We start from the raw sequence: 21546 nt of genomic DNA on the forward strand, positions 1-21546 counted from the left end.
GCTAGAATAAATTCTGGAAGATTATTACACTCAATTTGTATTCAGGACTGGTCTACCAGGGGGAATAACTCTATATAACCTCAAATTTACTCTGTTTTTGGTTTTTTAAACAAGGGGCAACTGGGTGAAGAACTAACAGGGATTATACTCTATTTCCTCTTTCTTTGATCTGTTATTTTAATCTAAATTCATTTGGTACTACTGCCATGCAATTAGTCATTATTGTGCTTAAAAGCATTTAAATTAAAGTAATGATCCTTAATAGAGAGTTTGTAGAGGGAATGCAATCTGTGAGTATCTCTAAGCGTTAAAAAGCTCACTCATTTTTCAATAAAGTGGAAGTCAAAGAAAGCATCCAGTTGCTCATTTTGCTCTTAAATTTGTGAGGTGCCTCTGGGAGAGCCTTTTCTAAATTAAATGCGCTTTACATGTTTATTTTCATCTTCTCGTCTTCTGGTTTACTCATTTACCATATATGTCTCCTGGAAATCAATGACTATAATCATCTTTATAAATTGTATCTCCTTGAGAGGTCAGGGCTAAATTTGGTTTTCTTCTGAGATTAAGTAAACACTTGAAAATAAATGTCATTACAGTCTTTGGTAAACTGTTTGTATCTTATACTCTGTACCAAGGGTGTCAAACATACAGCACATGGGCTGACCCCCCCCCCCCCCAATAGTATCCAGACTAGCCAATGGGATGAATTTGCAAAGAGCGAAAATTACACAGTAGACATAGACAGTCGAGTGTGTCACTGAGTCTTTACATGGTGTTTTGATTATAAAGTTAAAATCAGTTGCCTATCACTAAATATTTGAGCCTTCATAGAGCCACTGTGATCTTTAAGTTGTATCGCACATGTGTAAATAATAAGCTAAAGCATAATATTGTTAAAATTACTCTTATTTTTCTTTAAAAAATTCAGGTTGTTCATGGATGTTCAGGTTATTCTCATTTTTTGTGATAGGACAGTTTGGAAATGTGAACATTTTTCATAATCTAATTTTACTTTTTCGCAGTAAAATAAAGAGAAAAACTTGGAGTTGTGATTATAAGGTATTTTGGTATTATTTTACTGGTCCAGCCTGCTTGAGATCAGTTTTGGCTCTGTTGCCATGTTTCCACTACGTGGAACTGGCTCGACGAGACTCGGCTCGACTTGGATACCAGGTACTATTTCTGGAGATCGTTTCCATTACAGGATACTACCGACTTTAGAGTACCTGGACGTCGTAGTGATGCGGCATGTTACTTCCGTGTCGTCTGCTCAGACAGTTGCTGATAAACTGTCTCATTGCCTGTTGTTTTGTCAAGCTCATGCTGAATTTTTACATCTGAACCTCCTCAACAAACCATGGTGTAGTTTTGCGGGCTGTCATCATGTGGATTAACCTACCGCTACATTTACTGTAAACTTCCACATCTGTTTTTTGTAAAACGGCGGGTCATAGAGACAACTCTTTGACCAATCAGTGGTCTGCAGTGTTTACATATCACGTTTTAGTATCTGTTCCCCAGTCTTGGAACCTCAGCGGTTCCAAGTAGTACCAGGTACCAGATTCCAGGTCCTTTTTTGTAATGGAAACGCAAAAAGGCTGAGTCAACACGAGTCGATCCGGTACCACGTAGTGGAAATGTGGCATATATGGACACTGGCCTACAATGACTTTAACACCCCTGATCTGTACTGAGAATCTGTGATTATTATTATTTTTTTTAAAATTCAAGATTAGTTATAAAAAATAAAAACGACATACTGAATTGTATTTTAAGAACTTATCCATAGTTTTGTTTTGTTTGTTTTTTTACTGATCCTGTGTTTTGTCTGCATTTTGTTTTTTACAGAGGACCTGCTTCCCCCAGGCTTCCCTAACATTGACATGGGCCCTCAACTCAAAGTAGTGGAGCGCACTCGGACAGCCACTATGCTCTGTGCAGCCAGTGGTAACCCTGACCCAGAAATCACCTGGTACAAAGACTTCCTACCCATTGACCCCAGTGCAAGTAATGGGCGAATCAAACAGTTGCGTTCAGGTAAGGAAAAGTCAAGCATTTGTGATTGCATTTTTCTATTAATCATGCTTATTATTTACCTGTGTTTTTGTTAAATTTCTATTTCACAGGTTGTTTTAGTGCTTAGCTTCAGAACATGGGCATTACACTGTGAAACTGGGTGTTACATTTACATTAAGTCATTTAAACATAAAAAAAAACAACAACTGACAGCTCATATCAATCACAGTGTAATGCCCATGTTCTTAGAACCATATTGCAAGTAACAGATAAAATTGAAATTGGTGTGTGTCACTCTGAATGAGGTCAAATGATTCATGGCATCTCTAAAGTGTGTCAAACCAGACAATGAGAGCGAGGTCCATATTCTACTGACGCAACTCAGTGGTGGGTTTGTTGTCTTGTTCCCATTGATTAAACCCCACTGAGAGGCCCAGTAAAGCAAAGTCTAATTATATAGCTAATTAAGTGCAGGCCCTGGAGTGGCCGGGGGCAATAAGGGGTAGATATTTTAGGTCGATGATTTGTCACCATTCAGAAAAAATCCAATGACTTCCATTTGATTTTTTTTTTTTTTTTTGCTCCAAACGTAAATCAGGGTAGATGCCACTAAATAAAGAGTCTGTTGCTATTGAGCTCCTGCCCTAGTTGTGGCCCTCATAAGCTGTACACTCAAAAGAATCAATTTGTCATCTTATTATTTATGGTTTGCCAAATCCGATCCAGAGCTCCCTTAGATGCTTTTTTACCCCAGATTTGTGACGCAGACCTTAAATTTTTATTTTATTTATTTTTTTAATAAATTCTGCTTCTGCTCACTTTCTGCGGGGTATTATTCAGGAACTTACCGAGAACTTTTGACTTCAGTTTGAGGCCAAAGAGCGTTCTTAAGGGATTTCTAGGAAGAAAGCTATTTAAGGTTATTTTTCACCCTCATTCTCATTTTCTTACATTCTCTGCCTTAATGTTATCAGGCGTATATTCTTAATGAAGATGTCACGGTGCTGCAGCGTTACCCTTCTGCACTGTCACAGTACAATACAATAGAACATTTAACATTCATGGTTTGGAGCTGCAAGAACAAAAACTATTGGTCAACACGTATATTTTATCTTTATTCTGACATTGATATTGTCCCATAGTAGATATAAACTTCAGACTTTAATTTGTAAATAGTAACTGTGGCTGATTTTTTAGCATTATAGTACAGTGGGTATTTAAAACATGATCATTTTTAGATAGAAAAGGTAGAAAGTATGAAAAAATAATACATAAGTGAACTGAATTATGTTGGTATTTGTGTTTACTACTATGGGTTACCAAAAGCTACATTTGGCTGCACTTGGTAAGCTTCTGTTGTGCACCATTAGTCCCTCTGGTTACATATCATCACACTGAAAGCCAAGCCCGCTTTGAAAAATTACTATAATGGCTTCTGGGTAATCGACAACGAAATTCAGCTTTCTGCCTTATGTCTAACTTCTGGGTCATCTGTCTTTATCTTTCACAATTTCTTCAATTGTCTTTGTATGTCTTGTCTAACTGAAACAGATTGCTGGTTTGTTCTCTCTCTCTTTCTCTTTGTGTGTTTTGTCTGTATTTGTGTCTGAAACTCAGATATGTCTCGGTGCACATAACAGAGTCTTCAGCATGTTTCATATGTTTCATTTGACCAGCGCACATACAGTAACAGCAATTAAAACAACATAAAACTTATTCAGTAAATCACAACTAAATAATGTGACTAATCCTGTGATATTTCATATTTGTCTAAAACTCTAAACAGGTTACATTTGTAAATCTACTGAAATTAAATAAATTCATTGCTTCCTGTTTCAATATCTCATGGTAATTAGGGCAAACACAACAACTAAACTGCAGTTTCTTTAACTCCTGCTTAACAATAGCTTCTAATTTTAAACTAAACTAAACTATGTTGTTGTGTCCATTTTTTTTTTCCTGATTTCTTTCCTCTTGTTATTTCGTTTTTCAGAAACCTTTGGTAAGTGTCTCGCTTAGCCCAGTGAGCCCGCCCACTCTCCTTGAAGCAGATGGCATAATTAAACTACTTTCCAAAATGCATGCATCCCCTGCTCTCTCCTTGCCCCCATCCTCCTTTGCCACTTGTCCCCTATGTTCTGTTTCATATCTTTAACTTTTATTTTGTTTTTGCACACACTGTTATGGATTCCAACTTCATTTTCTTTCAACTCCCCACATCAGAATTATTGCAGAAAGGCAACTCAAGGACAAGCAGCAGCATGTGTTTGAGAGGCGGTTAAGCATCACAGTTCACCTTTAAGCAGCACAATTTGGATTTTTATAAGAAAAGACTTGCTGAGTAAGTCTTTTGAGGCAACATCCTGCTTGACAAATTCTTGTATAGCAAGTTTAACTTTAACCACCTTTTCTCCAATACTTAAATAACTTTACTCGGCTCTTCAGGGTCTTTACGGCCTTGTGCGAAGTTACACTAAAAACCCGATCCTGCTGTATTTAATTCAACCTGACTATATTATGCAGACTTTAGAATGCTTATGCCCTGTGTCACGTCTATTTTTTTTTTTCTGCTGTGCTGCAAGACAAAAGACTTTGAGGAAATAATTGGACTCTGTTTGACTCCAAGACAATTATGTCTATGCAGCCATAGTCTACAATATTTTTTAAATTCCTGGTGAGTGGCTTAGAAAATACTTTGTGCCACTGATAAAGTATACATTACATATTGCAGTTTTTTAAGATGCAGTTGAACCTCAGTTTCACAATGACAGTATTGCTGTCCAGAAATACCTTTGCAAAGTGCAGCAAGTGCCTGATAGAATCTGAAAGAATGTTGAATACTTTCCAGGTAAAGGCCACTGCAGGAGCATTGTAAGGCCTCAACCCTCTAGGCCCACAATTGGGCAGGGCTGACTTTCTGGTCTTGGTCAAATATTTTCTCAGGAGTGTTTTTTTTTTTTTTTTTTTCCTCCTGCCAGATTGGCCCACATCCCCACTGGCTACAAATTTGAAGCTAGGGCTCTATTGCCCATGCTAAAGGGCTTAAGTGATAGTTTCGTTTGGCCACATTTTGTACCCTTTCTGACTTTTTGAACTGCTTGTGAAAATACACCCATCCAGTTTAAGCTCGGTATATTTTACTTATACCTCAGACTATATGTATCTATAGGAGAGCAGAAAAAAGGAAATGACTTTGCCTTGTTTCAATACCTAGGCTCTCGTAAGGTAATATTAGCTTTGGGAGCTTGCATTTTTGCTGTAGTCTTTTTGATGGAAAGCTCATTCAGCAGCCAGCCATGATTTATGCTGATGAGAAAAAGGTCTGCATGATCTATCCCCCTAGGCTGCCATCTTTTCATGTCCTCAACACTCCTAATAGCCATTTTAGCTTAAGTATTTTGCATTTTTAACACTTTTTTAAAAAAAAAAACAAAGTCTGAACAGGAGAGATATAAAGGCTCTCACAGTAAATTTTGAATATGACAAAGTTGACATATTTGGAGGCCAGCTGTTTACCAATTTCAGGCACACACAACTCTGACAGAAAGATTTAAGTCTATGCCCAAGCATGGTGTCCTAGGAAGAGATGGAGGTGAAAAAAGAGGGAATAGGGGGTGCATTTGCAACTGAATCCCCCATCTTTCCCTGTGTGTGACGCTAATATGTAGTAACCTCCTGATCTGAGTTCCTCCAGGACAAAAGATAAAATCCTGATACCACCATATGATTTTTAAAACATAAACTCATAGATCAACCATCCAGTTCTTAGATAACTGACTAGCCAGCCAGCTGACTGCTTCCTTATGTGCCAGACCATGCTGTGCTGGCAGGGGCAGTGATATTTGCGTGGAAGTCCCCTGAGGTGCTCCTCTGGAGGTGTGGAGGGAGCCTGACATTTCTCCCCAAGTCCCTGTGGCTGCAGACCGTAAGCCCTTACTGGCCTTGTCAGCCAGAACTGATTAACCACGGACTAGAGAGACAGTGGGAGGATGGGAACAAGTGCATATTCATGGAGATTAAGTCTGTCTTTATACAAAGGTTTAAAATCATGACCTGATGGTTACTGTCTCTCTTGTATGCATATTTTTATGCAAATTCCAAACTGAATCATGCTGAGTTCAACTGCACTTAATCTGAGATGTGCTAGAAATCTCTCACATGTGTGGGCATCAAAGCCACTCTGTGGGGAGTGGCCTGGACCTCTGTGGATGCGGTAACAACATCCAGGTTTTCCCTGAGACCTGCTGCGACCCCACCAGGATCCAAGACTGGTGTCTGTGGTGTTGAGAAGGTCAGCCAGACGCCCTCTGGAGGGTGGTCAGACTTTGACACTGAGCCAATCACGCAAGCCCATCTGTCTCACATGCAGATGGACAACAACTTTGTCCAGATTGCCTCTAGCCAGACTATGTCCTTCAATAATATTTTTAATATATTCAGAGGCTTGTTTAACAAAACAGCTGGGGTTCACTGCGGAGCAAATAATGCCACATTTGATAAAGTGGGGAGGTCAATGGCCTGTTGAGGTATATTTAGGTCATTGTCATCGTAAGCTGATCAACCCTTGGCTGACCAAAGCTTAAAAGGGGAGCTTATGGTCATGAGGCTGTGTGCCCATAGCACAGGTGGATTTGCCATTGTAATTCAATACTGGTTGGCCACTGCAGAGTGATTATGGAGGCTGAGAATGGACAGAATTTTCTGGTAGCTGGTTTATTATCTCTTAAATCGACATAGCACAAATATTTTTTTTTGTCCAATTTTGTTTCATTTGTCTCACGGAAAAAAGGCAAAAGTCTTGAGCTTATGAAAACGTCCCTTATAGACCCTGACTGAGACAGTCTGATTGTAGATAGTCCTTCATCTGACATTTCCGGCTTGAATCAGTTTCTAGAGTGGTCAAATGCTCTTCATCACCAATAGAGACTTTTCAATGAGGAATCTGTTGTTTTTCACTGTTCAACCAGTGTCAAGCATAACCTTGAATTGGTTTTATTCCTGCTTCTACTGAAATGACATCCTAAACAAAGCCTTTGCAAGACAGCAAGAAAAGTTAACCACTTATCACAAAAAACAAGCTTTATTTTTTTCAAGATAATGAAATGATTAACTTGTGTTTTCAAGTTAACAGCTGTAACATAAGCCTGCCTATTCTCAGCTTCCATAGATCACAGCTGTGGCTTTCCTTTTTTCTCTCCCTATATCTTCATGCTGCTTTATTAAGAAGTTAGAACTCCCAATTATAGGTCTTTCATTGCCTTCTCATTTTTATGTTTTATGTTTGTACATATCTCATTTGTGTTGCTCCTTATAGTTTGTTTATTTTTTTTTTTCGGTTCATCATTCAGTCTTTTATATATGGTCCACTTGTGACAACCTTGTCCTGTATAAACCTGCTTTATTAACCTTAACCTCAACCTTAACCTTACTTAACCTTACCCTAACCTTAACCTAACTTTGACCTTAACCTCACCTAACCTTTAACTAGTAACCCCCCCTAACTAAAAATCATTTGAGCTAAAGCAAGATAAAGCAACAGCTTCCTGCAGCCTCTAATCAAACTCTAACACTATAACAAAGTAACCCTCCCAGAGCCCTGTTGTCCCTTGTGTCCTTGTGATTACCCATGATTTTGTGACCTCCAAAATGGCTGGAGAAATTCTTGAAAAGTCACTGTTGTTTTGTCTGGTTTTTCCAATTACTCTTAGCTATATAGTGTACTAATTATGGATGCTGGATTATAATAATCCTAGATACAGGTTTACAGAATATGCATGTTAGACGTCATTGACCTTTCTTATATTCGTAGAATTGAAAGGGATGCCCCAAAGACACTGTCCGCTTTCACCAAGCACTGTGGACATTTGTAGCAATAAATTAAATGAATTTACAGTGCGGTTAATAGAAGCAAATGGAAGCTTTATGACTTGGACTATATTTTTACACAAAAGCACAGCTGTAAAACTGTAGTAAAAATTAATCCATAGGTGCAGTGCAAACCAGACAGAACTTCAAACTCAGTTATTGCCTCCCATCTGCTGGTATCATAAAGGACGCCTGTATGCAGAGCTGCAGCAACAGTCTGTGTTGATAATTTCATGCCCACCCACACTCCTTAATGTAATGTACAGGAAATGGCAAGCCCCACTTTTTACATTAATTCAGAGGTAGTGTTTTGTTGGTTCAGGTTGCATTTGTTACATTTTGTACACAAATGCATTGACATACATAAAAAGCTACAAATTCATTGGTAGGCTCAATGGGCTGTAGGTGTCTTTGCCCTGTAGCTCTTTGCCTACAGGGTTTCTTTGCTAAGTAGTGGATATTGTTGTTATGAATCCTCCTGCGATTTGGACTGAAGGGCCTATCGTAAAGGCAAAAGTATGGAAATGAAGCTCTGGTTTAACCCCAGAGATTAGCTTTTTTTTTGGGGTGGACTTTTTCAGTGTTATAGTTAAAACTACAGTGGACAGAAATCAGGGTAAATGATGACAGAAAGTATACACACTCCTGCTGCAGTTCTCTCCACTCCATCCTATGCAGAGACTGAATTTGATAGCCATCACAGTGAAGCCAAACATCACAGGTAGGGAGCCTGTCCGGTGATGAGCCACAGAGTCTGCACGGTAGAGATATGTCTGACAAGGCTTGACAGCCATTGGTCATTAAAGTTGTCAGTCACTAGTTTTTTAAGCCTGAAACCAGAGCCAAGATGAGGTCTAGAAGTCTTGTTTCCTGTCAAAACCCCTTGAACCACAATATGCTGAAAGGTTATTATGGAATTCTTGCCCACTGACCCCCAAAAAAATAATGCCTGCTTGAGCTTTAAGCAAATTCTTCTACCCCACATCAAAGCTGTGCCTGTAAGGGATACATTTGACATCGTCGCAACAACTCCCGCTACATTTAAAAAACCCACCAGCCACTGAATGGATAAGCTCAATATTTTACTGTCCCTAATGGGGTATTTGGCTTGCAGTCAGGCATGTAACACAATACAGACGCACAATAAACAAAGAGTAGAGAAACATACAACTCACGGTGAAATGAAACAATGGAAAGAGTCGGGAGATTGAATGACCAGGGCGGAGGGATGAAGCATGAGGTGAAGAGTCTATCTGTCACAGCTAAGCAGGTTTACAACTTGTAGGATAAATAAGAACTTCAATCTGTTTGATTTAACTCGCAGTTGCCTGGAGCTAGAGGCTGAAATTCTAGTTCAGTCCAGACTCCGACCCTCCCTCGGCAAGTTTATATAGATACCCAGTATAGCATGGTGGCGCCTTAAACTGTTTTACTGACCTATTATTCAAGGTCAGTTGGCTGGGAAAGAGCTTATGCCACTGGAACAATCCATGTCAACTTAAGGTCAAACCTCCCCTGTGCTGCCGTATCACCCCGGGTTGCAACTCGGATAAAACACATGCCAATACCTTCAAGTTCTTGAGCTGTGCAGACGTAGCACTGTGTTTCTTCTCTGTCTGAAGAATGGAAAACAATGGAGTGTGCCAGACATATTCAGTAAAGCTTCCCCTTTCTCTTTCTTTGTGATACCAGCAATGAGAAGTATTTTCTTTCTTTTTTTTTTTTTGTATCATGAAAAAATTCCCAACTCTAAAAGCCTCCTCTGAGATAACCTAATTGTTTCATAATCTAGTTCCAATGATCCAACCTTTAACTCAAATACTCCTCTAACTAATCTATCATTAACCTTGAACTAAACTGATGTTGTGTCTTCGTTTTTGTGTCTCCTCCAGAGGGTACCCCAATTCGAGGTAAGATGTTTAACCATGAGAATAAAAAGAGGTGAAAACAATTACTTAAACTGTTTCATAACCAAACATAATCACTAGACTCTCCCAGATGACTAAATAATAGGAATATCAACGTGGCTGTTCTTTAAAACATCTAAATTATTTCGTTTTCCACCGACATCAATAATTCATCTGTGTTTGTGTTCTCTGTTTCCTGTACATATTGTCTGTGTGATCCTATGTGTTTGACATTTCCCATGTACTGTGTCATCATCGACGTGCACTTCTTTCACCTTTGTGGGTATTCTGTGTTCATTCCTCTAACGCTTTCACCACCAGATCATCATTGTCAAAATACTTGTGGGCATTCTCAGATTTTTTTTTTTCCTTTTTTTTTTTCTTTCCGGATGCTTATGATACAGCACTGGGAAGGTTGAAAGCGGAGGGGGAGCGATGGGGATGGTTATTACAAGGCTGTTTGTTTGCTTTATGCCTCTGACATTTAAATTGTTTGGACATGGAGCTGGAGGGTGGGTGATTGTTGATGGGAAGCGGTGGGTGGGTGAGTGTGTGTGTGTGGTGTGATGGTGCTTTTATTTATTGAGAAGGCCATGCTAATGAAAACTGTGAGATGTTTAACCTTTTTTCAAAAAATACGTACGCCATTTTTACTATGCCAAAATGAGCTCTTAGCAGGAAAATGATAGCAGGTGAATGTAAGCATCTCAAGGTGGGACCGAGAAGTATAATAGTATGAATTTGTTGATTTTTGGGGGGCATTTTTTTCTCTTTCCATGGCAATTTAATCTCCGCCAAGATTTGTCGCTGAAGTATTTTATCATTTTATCGCAGCTGATCAAGTGTGATTCGGTGTGTTTTGCTGTAAAATGCTTTTTGTTTCACAGGCTATGCAGGTAAGTGAACATCTCAATTTAATATGTTTTGTGTCTCTTCAAGGGGCTGGGATGAAGCCCAAGTGATTCACTGTGACAACAGAATTCAAGGTGTAAGATAAAGGGCTCCTCCATCCTCAGCCACTACAAACCGTAAATGACAAGAATTGCCTATCATGGTTTTTGCAGACTTTACAAACATGTTCAGATTTTCTAATGAATTCATACACTTCAATCTTCTAAAGCATTTGCTTATAACCAACTCAGCCCTTCCTACATGTGCTCTCTGTGAATCAGAAAGCCTCATAAATCATATTGTGGCAAATAAAAGCGAGCGTGACTTATGAACTCTGTATTTGCATAATGAGATAAGCGGCCTGAAAAAAAAGGTGATTTCTACCCACCATGTTAGTCTAGGACGCTTTTGAGAAGAGGAAAAACACAGCATTGGAGCTGGATAGAGATGCAAATGTTAAAGAGATTAAAGTGTCCTGGGGCATAATTGCTTTGTCTTCAAAAGGTATTACAAGAAGTTAAGAAGGATGATGTTTTGAGGAGTAGGCTACCAATTTTAGACTTGTCCACGCTATCACAGATGGCCTTTAGGAGACATATGTTGAGGTATGACGTTACTTGTGCCACTGCTGAGCTGCTTTATGTCACTTGTGTGCGTGGGCGCTTTCCTAAAATGTAACAATGGCGTTAACTTCTATACAAAGTCACACAGGTGCTGGCCCAGAGGTAAGCGATAGGTAGGAAGGTAGCTAGACTCCCTACCTGCTTCATTACTGATTTCATGGGAGCGTTACAAGCCACCAGATGGGCACTGACAACAATGGCATCACACGAAGGGACCCATGCTGGTGTGATCGCAGTATAATGACCTTGGGGTTGTGGCGGAGTGTGCTCGAGTGACAGCCAGGATGCAGACGGAAGGAGAGAGAAGAAGCAAAAAGGGCAGGTCCAGACTTGGCTGTCTTGTTTTTGTTAGTTATTAAAGCCAGGAAACTATAACTCGAAGCACCAACATTCTGCACATTGTCCTCATCAGTTGGTTATTTTTAGCCCTTATACCCTAAGAAGGTTGTTGGGTTTTAAATACAGTTCAGTGTAACTTAAGTGAGTTGTAGTAGGAATGCAGGATACAGAGTAAACGCTGGGAGAGGAGATGAGAGAAGACTAATGAGAGACATGAACTGGAAATGAGAGATAAAATGATAAAAAGAACAGTATGCCACGGGCAGGCCTGAGTGGGATGCAGACGAAGCAAGAGGGAAGGAAAGAAAGAGTGAGACTTGGCCAGCCATTTTGTTGATCGCCTAAACAAATCAATCAAAGCCCGCTAGAGCACGCTAATTGAATTACACAAATGGGACTGGGGGGTACACATGGCAAAGCGGCTACAAAGCAGTGACAGGGGTGGGGAGACCACAGCTTCAAGCGCTCTCTGAAATTAATCATCCATGCTGGCCCCTGCTTGCTTTTCTCTTATCCCCTCATCTGTCCTTCTGTTTTTCTGCTCTTGTCTGTCTCTTCAACCCTGCCACCTTAACCTTGTTGATTGTGTTCCTCCTTCTCTCTCTTCTACACAGGATTTTCATCAGCGAGACTCTCTTTCCATCCCTCTCTGCCAGCCTCGTCTCTATTCTCTGTGTATCAGTGTCTGATTGTCCCATTTCTACTCTCCATGGCTGCTTCTCTTGTCATTCTCCTATTCACAAAAAACCCTCCAAAACTAAATACATACATGAATATCTCATAATATTTCCTACAGCAGAAACAGCCTTGAGAACCTGCAGGGAGAGATCAGTGTCTTTGAGTATTGAAGTTGTTCAATGTTATTATTATTATGATAAAGATATGCTCATGGGATAAATTGGCTAAAATTAACAATGCGTTGCATCAGTCAGTGGCAATGCTTTCAATGCTGTTGAATCCTCACAAAATTCAGGTGCGCTAATAACAATTTTTATATATTTTTTTATTTTTAAATCTAAAGCTCTTAAGTTTAAGTGTTCCTGCCCTAGAAACCAGACTGCCCTCCAACAGCATTTATTTGCTGAACTCTTTTTCAGGCAGTCTTCATTGTTATCACACCTTGGTACTGCAATGCCCCTCATCAGATCAGCCCAGCGGCATGTAGCACTGTTAACCGGGACAGCTGTCTCGGCTGGGACAAATGTCCCGGACCCATTGCCCATTACAGCCTTTATCGAATGGATGATGGCAGTTAGCATGCTGCAAGACAGCCAGGAGCAGTTAACAGTGGAGATTAGAGGTTGTGAGTGTTAGTGGCAGGAAGGGTCACTTTGCCTCAAATGGAGAATAATCGGTCCACATGGAAGTGATGTCATTATTACCAGGGACTTTATTTGGCTGAATTGTAGCACCTTTTCATGTTCTCTGGGATCATAATGGTGCCGCATATGTCTGAGATATCAAAAGAAAGAAAGGATGGTCCTGTTTTTTTTTTTCTCTGACCCATAAAAGCATGTGCGTTATTATTCAGAGGGGGTACCTCCCACAGTTTAATGATGGTCAACGCGGTCTGTAAGTGGGGTACCCATTATAGTTCACATGTCTGTCAATATGCACTCTTGCTATTAGTCATTCTAGGGCGAGTGTTGAATGCTCACAATGATGTAATTCATATGCATGTCCAGTTGAGATTTTTGTATAAAAGATAAAATATGTTTTTAAAAATGAATGAAATGAATGAAAATGAAGTTACTGCGATTGTGGGGTTTGTGATAAGAATGAACAGCTGGAGAGAGGGAAGACGGGCATTATGAGGTCTTAGTTAAGAAGCACAGTACAGCCATTTTGTGAGTGACTCCATAAATTGCGGTTAGTCACTTGGTAGCTTTTTATCAGTAACAATTGTGCGAACAGACTCAGTATGCATTTTTTATTCTTTTTAAGATAATTTTTTCAATTTATTTTCTCATGTTTTTTTTGTGTTTTGGATAAAAGACAAAAACACAGTGGACATTAGCGCTCTGGTGTGCTGCAGGCTGACAGGGTAGAAAGAGTACAATTATGCAAAACACAGAAAGCACCGTGATTTCAAAGCCAGACAAAGGGAAACGGTAGGAAAGAGACACATGCTAACAACAAGGATTTGCAAATAGTGTAGTTTGTTTTGTGTGTGCGCACATTGCTGATGAAGACATCAAAGACGCAGTTTGGTTCTTAAAGGCTTTAAAGGCTGATTAAATGCTGATATTAGTTAACTGCCTCGGTACCCTAAAATAAAGAACTGTGTTTTTGTAATGTAGTTACAAACACCCCTGTTAGAATATCATTTTTACTTAACTCGTGTAATCTGTCTCTGTTTTCAAAAGATAAACTAAAGCTCAGATATGATATAGGTAGTGCGCAACTGATGAAGGAAAATGAACGCAGCTTGTAAGGGGGAAAAGTGGCATAACACATAATATCGGTGGGATATTACTTTTGATATGTGTGAAAAGGATGGAGAGGAAAGAATAAAGCATCTCAAAATAGAATAAAGTTGTGATTTCATATGTGTTCTCAGTGTTACATTCTCTTCTCCTCATCCTCCTGCTTTTTCACTGCTTCCTGAAACAAACACATTCACTCTGTTTTCATTTTCAAGAGAGGAATTTATTATTTTTAGGTTGAAGGAAGAATTTTTAGAGATAAGTTGATAGGGGGGAAAAAAGTCTAAATAAGAATGCCTCTTCAGTTTTTCCTGTGTCATTGTTCCTCTATGTCGGTCGCTTATTTGCCTCTCCTTCCCTCTTGCTTCCCCCTCTATTTTCTTTCTCTGCTTCTTTCTTCCCTCTTTTTTTTTTCCTGCCTCACTTGTTCACCCTCTCTCTGTATTCTACCAGCAGAAGGAGACTTTATGTGTTATTCACAGCTCTACTTTGAAATAATAGCTAGAATATGTAATGAAGCCAGAAGGGGCTTGGAAACAATAGATAACACCACCTAGTGAGGAGCCTGTACCAAAGATGGTGAGGAACAGATGAAACTCCCTCTATCCCCTCACGACTCTGCTATTTTTTCCTCTTTTTGTGTTTTTTTTTTGTCTCCTTCGCCAGGAGGTACAATCCACAGCATCCAGTCCTGGTTCTAATTGGCTCTCCATTAATTTTGTTTGGCTCATTATCTATCACCCGTCCTTGTGTCGGTGGTTGTGTTTTGTTGCCCTTCAGATGACATTTGTTAAATATTATTTTGAGAGAGAATCAGTTTGCTCTACTTTGGAAGCACTTGGACTGAAGGAACTTCAGCTTCCATCAAATATGGAACCAAAGAATACTAAATGTACACTTATTTTGGTTTATATGTTTGATAGCATTTGTCTAAACATGTAGCTTTGGCTCAGGAAAAGCTTTTTTTTTTTTACCATTATTATTTATGAGGCGCTGAAAATATTGCCCCATCGTCAGTCTTAGTCTTCCAAAGATTTTATAATTCAGTACCGGGACCAAAGCTGACGAGCCGTTGGCAGAGATTTCTGGAATCGTCCACCTGGATTTGAACTTCACACAGACCTTACTTTGTGGTCTCCCTGGTGCTGAGGCGCTAGGCTTCTGAGCACATTCCAACCCACCTGCCATCAGGCTGGCATTTGCTGTTCCAAGCACACATCAAACAGATCCAAATCACATCTCTGCATAAACGCACAGTGAAGGCTCCACCACCTGTACTCTGCAGGTAGACGTTTTCATTTGGTTCATGAGCTCCGTGCCAAAAACCAGCTCCCTTTGGGGTGTGAGGATGATCTGAGCTGTAGTGGGAAATAAAGATGAGGAAAAATAGAAGACTATAGATCATTGTACTGAATCTAAAGTGTAAAATGTTCTATGAGGCTATGGCCAAGGTGAATGCATGGCTTACTGTATCTTTATAATTAACCAGGATCAATGGATTAATTTGTTGCACAGCTGAAAAGCATTATTAGAGCAATGTTCCAGCATAGTAGCCGTGTACAACATTGTGTTCACTCAGCTTGCTGATGTGATGGAGTAGGTTATGGTATATTACAAAGCATCCTGGGCAGCGGCTGGCGTATTGATGCTTTCTGGCTAAACGCTAACGAGCGTTGGTGTTGTGTTTGTCAGGGAGGCCTGGGCTGCAATCTGTCTGCTGAGCCAGCCAGAAGCCCTAATGATATCATCAGGAAGTGCCGTCAACAGCGCTCTAACGAGGAATGATCTGACGCCCGTTGTTTCACCTCCCTCCTCCATCCCTTCACCCCCTTTCCAGTGTTGCTGCCAAGAAGTAAAATCTGATGAGAGATAAGAAAACACATAAGCCTTAAGGGATTCGTATAAAGCATTTTACCTGAAAGTATAACTTTATGAGGTCAATGAATGAAGATAATAATGAGAAATTATTGCGAATTTAGCACAAATTGGAGTGAAATTACATCAGATCCTTAGAGTGTTAAATGAAATATGAGAAAATGAAGGAGGGCGGTCGAATGAAGTGAACCGTGATGCAGGTACTTTAACCCTGACCTGCAGTAATAGCAGCCAATACATCAGACATGTTTGTATGTTATTATGTTTGTTCATGATTAAAGGAGGCCGACTTCTGCTTACCTGCACAACACAAACAATGGGTTATATGCACATTTTGAGCGTTTTAGAAGACCATCTCATCATCTTTCTTTACCTTTCATCGTACCTACATCATTACTTTGTGCACAAGACATGGCTCGTCTTATGAGTTCCATAAAGCAGCATAACTACAAATTTAGTGTGACTTACTTTATCTGTGGATGGTTGAGGCTGCAGAGGAGCCCAGTTTTGTCATGGCAACATGCATTAGACACAGGTCATGGCAAAATGGTGCAGAGAAATTCAAGATACCCTCCATTAAGGAGACTGTCTGCCTGACTTCTTCATGCACTGTTACTGACAGATCAACTAATCATTATGTCCCCACTCTCTTTCTTTCTTTCTCTCTTTCTCCCCTGTCCCTTTTTGTCTTTGTTGGATGTTGTCATTTCCTAGGTGCCTTGCAGATCGAGAACAGCGAGGAAACAGACCAGGGGAAGTACGAGTGCGTGGCGTCTAATGTGGAAGGCGTGCGCTACTCGTCCCCTGCTAACCTTTATGTGCGAGGTAGGGAGCAACCCGGCCCCAGAGTCAGGCCAAACAAATAAAAACATCCACCCATTCTAACTAAAATATCTGCTCAGTGCAGCTCAGCTTTAAGTGCCATTACTGTTGAGCTTAACAAATGATAATTGCTTCCATTCTAGGCCAGCTGTATTTGCACAAAATGTATTTTGCAAAATAGTATTACCCAAGTAATATAAATCTTTTAGCATTGATAGTATTGCCTGCCCATAAATGTAATTTCATATGCACTGAAACTTCCAAATGTAAAACTATAATTGACCAACTAATGTTCTTCTCTGTCATGATGTTATGCTCCATTTTGTGTCTTTCAATGCCCTCCCCAACTCACGTGGAAGGAAATGTGTAGCACAACAAGCCGTATGTCTTTACTTTATCGGTTGTAAGACGCCTTTTATCTGTAATTGTGTGCCCGATAAAATGTTTCCCCTTCCGTCAAACTTATGGAATCCAAAAAAAGAGTTGGGAAGGACTTCTTTATGAATAGTTTTTTTTCAGGTACAGGAGCACAACGGTAAGTCTGGATTTTGATTGAGTGGCAAGGTACTAGTGCTATCAATCAAAATCTCAACCACCCCATAATCTCCTCTGGAATATTGGGGGGAAAAGAACTTCATTGTGGTGAAATAAGAAAAGAAATGTTAACCCAGTCAGCTGCTCTATATTATATATAAAAATTGGTCTATTGCATAGAATATAAATAGTACACTTCCTCTACTTTTTTTCTCCATGGTGTTCTGGAGCATAAATCCATACTATTCCCCTGTTTCTGCTTTAGGGTATTTTCTTTAAAGCTTTTTACAGTCAGTAGTAATTTTGGCTGGCATGTTCCGGCAAAGTGAAGATATGAAAAACAATCAGTCACAAGGAACATCGAGTTTCATAAGAAATGGGCAATGAAGACAAAAGCCTACCCTCTACCACTAATGCCAAATGACAATGAATCCCTGTTGAGGGAGCTTTAATAAATTGAAGCAGATGCATTTTCGACATGTATTATTTATATTGTGCATATTAAATAAAGATGCCTCGGTATCTACTCAGTTTGTTCCCTCTGCTGTGTACCAAATAACTTTGTTCCCAATAAATAATTCACTACTGTGACATTATAAAATGGGTCAGGGAGCTGCTTTTTCATTATTATTGCTATTATCATACGCTGTGAAGTAGCAGCATAGAGAAGAAAAATTCAGTGACGAGCAGAAGGTATAAAATGATTTGTCAAGATTACTGTCTTTTGTTGCCAGCATTCATCCCGGGGCCTCATACTGTCGCCTCCATGATGCAGTGATATCGAATGTGAAGTAGCAATTCACTTTGCTCATGTACAGCTTAATATAAATTAAAAGATGAGCGGCAAATTACAGTCAAGCATTCTACAGGAATCATTAAATAACAATAATGGGAACACTTGACACAGCACAGGGATATTTAACAGATCCTTTGGTCAAGTACACGCAGCTATACCTTGATATCACGTTCAACAATTCATGCAATCTCCATGAACACTGGCTCCATCAGCATGTTTTTAAGAGAGCACACAAGGGTCATAATTACCTAGGTACTTACACACTATGTAACACACTTGTTATGCCTTGATGGTGTCAACCTTTGTCTGTTTTCAGTTAACTTTTGTCAATCAATTCTGATACTTGATGTTGACTATGTTTTGTTCACAAAGCAAATTGCACTTGAGATTAGCAGCTGTGGTAGGGATAAATATCCTGGAGGGGGGAAAAAAAAAAGTACTGAACAAAACAGCAATTCATTTTCTCTTACTTGGCACACGATACTAAGCCAAATTGTTATTGTAATTTAAACAGAATCCTTAACAAAAGTCCTACTGATTGGCTTCTAACAACATTTACTGTAACTGTCTTGAACTGCAGCTGCTAATTTCAGCCCAAACTGTGTCTTTTTTTCTTTTCTATCTCTCATTAATTTTTCTTTATTTTCTCTTTATTTGGTTTTCTTCTATAACAAAAGCAAATACAGCCACCACAGGAGTCTCTCCTTGTGGCTATAAGGAGCTTGTGAATTTCTGAATTATGAGTGTGGTACACTTGATTTGACTCCAGTGGCGCCTCACTATTTTTTTTTTCTTACCAGGCAACAGAGCGGCCACTGGGGTAAATCTGATTGTTTTGGTTCAAAGTTTATTTTAAGGGGGGCAGGCAAGTGTACTTTCAAGACGGGTGTCACTGATAGAAAGGACAAGGGAAAGGGAGGAAAAAAAGGATGAAAGGAAAGGGAAATGTAGCTGCAGCTAAACACCTTGAGGTGGCTTTTTTTACTCTCTCTGTGTTTCCCCTATTTTTCTCTTCTCCTCATGTCATTGTGTTCTGCATCAACCCCTTTACATCCCTCAGAGCTTCGAGAAGGTTGGTGTGTTTTTTCTTTTTTACTTTTTTTAACCCACATTTAAAAAAAAAAAAAATCAACATGTTGAAAAATTTTAGCTGTATTTACCTATTACAGAACTCAATTCATTACTAATTTGAAGAAATACTAATCAATTAATCCAAAGTGCTAAATGATTATGAAAGAAATTTTTTCTTTATTTCCAAGGAAGAAATGATGAAAGCAAACCCGATTAGCTCGGGTTTTGTTAATTTACTTTTATGTTTGCATTGTGGGGCCTTTTCTCGTTTTGCATCCTTTGGTATTGCTTCTGCACCAAAAGGCTTTCTTGCACGTGTTGTAATGGAAACCCAGCACGTGGAAATAACAGGACCTGTTGCATGATGGGAGAATGTAACTGCGCTTGCATGCCTGTACAAAATTTGTTTGGCCGTGCTGGTCTTTTTCTTTATGCATTCCCTGTATTTTGTTGAGTTGTTTCTTTCTCCTTCCTGGGTTTCTCAACCAGTGTTTTCCCCAAAACAACTCTTTTTGGCTTTTCCTTTTTTTTTTTTCGATTTTCTTTTTGTGTTGTGATTATAGTGTTGTGTTTGTGTGTTTTTTCCTTTTCGTTCAGTTCTTTTCCTGAACTTTCTTTCAGTTAAAGATGTTGGTCCTTTTGTGGTTCATTTGTTTGTGGGATTTGTGTTTCTTTTCAAAAATGATGCTGCCCTGCTTCTTGAGTCTCGGAGTGCAAATGCAAATGCCGAATGAAGTAATAAGTGTGTATACAGCCAGTGTTCCTGTCATCTTGTTTATAGCGATCCATTACTGACAAAATTAGACCTGATTGGGCCTGATTGGGTTCCATGGTGATTTCAAGCAGCCATTAAGGGATGCCATTTACAGTGTCGTGTGGATCAATAACAATATAATGACTTCAACATCACATTTGCTGTTGCTTAGCGGGTGCTCAAAGATACTTTTTTTTTTTTTTCCAATGGCAGAGCTAGATGTGATTGCTTTTGTTGAGTGACTGCTGTTTGTGTTCCCTAGCAGCCATGACACTCAATCAAATTATAATTTATTATTCTACAGCCCTGCTTCTCCTCAATATATGCCCACAGAAACCCACGTGAAATAAAATTGATTTTCAGTCTAAAGTAATGAAGATTCTTAAACAGAACTAGAACGTTCTGTACTCTCATTTATTTATTTATTTTTTTGTTAGTTTTGACTTTTTCTGCTTCACTGTTGTGATAATGTAAAGGGGGAGGTGGTAAATCAACTGGAGATAAATGATTTATTCATCAAATGATGCTATAACAACTTACATTAGTTAAGATGTCTCATTTAGATGTTAGCGGCAGCACCGGGATTTCCCAGACATATGTAACTGGAATACATCTTCACTGAATCTTATGTTCAGGCTCTTAAGGATACATTGCTGCTAGAAATGAATAAAATATATACTGTATCTGTAACAAGGGTTATGATATGTAGTATGTATAGACCAGCTGTGCCGTTCATTCAGAGATATGTGAAAGGGACTTTATTTATTGAACGTAGGCAGGTCTTGTAAAGTATCTGAAAGCCTTTTCATTATATGAAATTGTAGGGGTGCACCATTCTGTCAAATTCTTGGCAGATATCACACTTTAAAGTAGCAATTGAGTCGATGCCAATAACAAGTGTTTTGCTATTTATTTCCTCTTTTTTTGCCTCGGAACCAAATAAATCCAATCAGTGTTTCAAGATCTTTCAGGCCCTTGTTGCACTACCTTTGAATGAGTGCCAAAGTCATGCACATTCATTAATGAAGAAAGTTTTACTAAGACAAAACAGAAGAACATCGGCCATTTCCATCATGAAACGTCTTATAGCCGGTATCAGTCATTAAAGCTAATATTGGCCGATACCAGTTTTAAAGTGATATACTGGTGCATCCCTAGAATTGAGCACTTTTGCTGACCTTATTAATGCATTAAAGACAAATTTGCTCATTTTAATTTAAAAAGTCTGTTCCTGGTGCAAGCCAGCAAGAGAATTTCCCTGACTGATCACTGACTTATTGCCGTCTTTTGTTTCTTAGATGTTTATTTTGGCTATACTTAATCAGGACTCGTTGAATTCTAAATATAGGTGATATATTTTAGGACCCTGTCTGCCACAACTATTACGTTTCTTCTCAAAGCACCCGCCGTATGACTTGGTCTTAGGTTAAATCATTCACTGTTAGCAGTCATTCTAGACACAACTAAGGGTTTGATTTCAGCAGCATATCATAACAGCAGAGTCTGTGAATACAACCAGTCAATAATCTGCCAGTGCTGTCATCTAATATACTGCCCAGAAATCATGTTATGATCCCTCTGAAAAAAAAAAAAAAAAAATCTTCACATTTTCTATCTTCCAGGTAGT

The 21546-nt window shown here is 39.2% G+C and overlaps 1 protein-coding gene across 1 annotated transcript in view; it reads left to right on the forward strand.

The window, feature by feature from the left end:
* The window catches only part of ptprsa (protein tyrosine phosphatase receptor type Sa), a 317356-nt gene that overhangs the window by 190414 nt on the left and 105396 nt on the right, over positions 1-21546 (forward strand). The window contains 5 exon segments of the mRNA XM_030131459.1: positions 1849-2037; positions 4010-4018; positions 9774-9791; positions 16657-16767; positions 19155-19166. Of these exon segments, the coding sequence (XP_029987319.1) occupies positions 1849-2037; positions 4010-4018; positions 9774-9791; positions 16657-16767; positions 19155-19166 (339 nt within the window).

This window comes from Sphaeramia orbicularis, chromosome 4 (genome assembly GCF_902148855.1).
Source record: "Sphaeramia orbicularis chromosome 4, fSphaOr1.1, whole genome shotgun sequence".
NCBI classification, from domain to species: Eukaryota; Metazoa; Chordata; class Actinopteri; order Kurtiformes; family Apogonidae; genus Sphaeramia; species Sphaeramia orbicularis.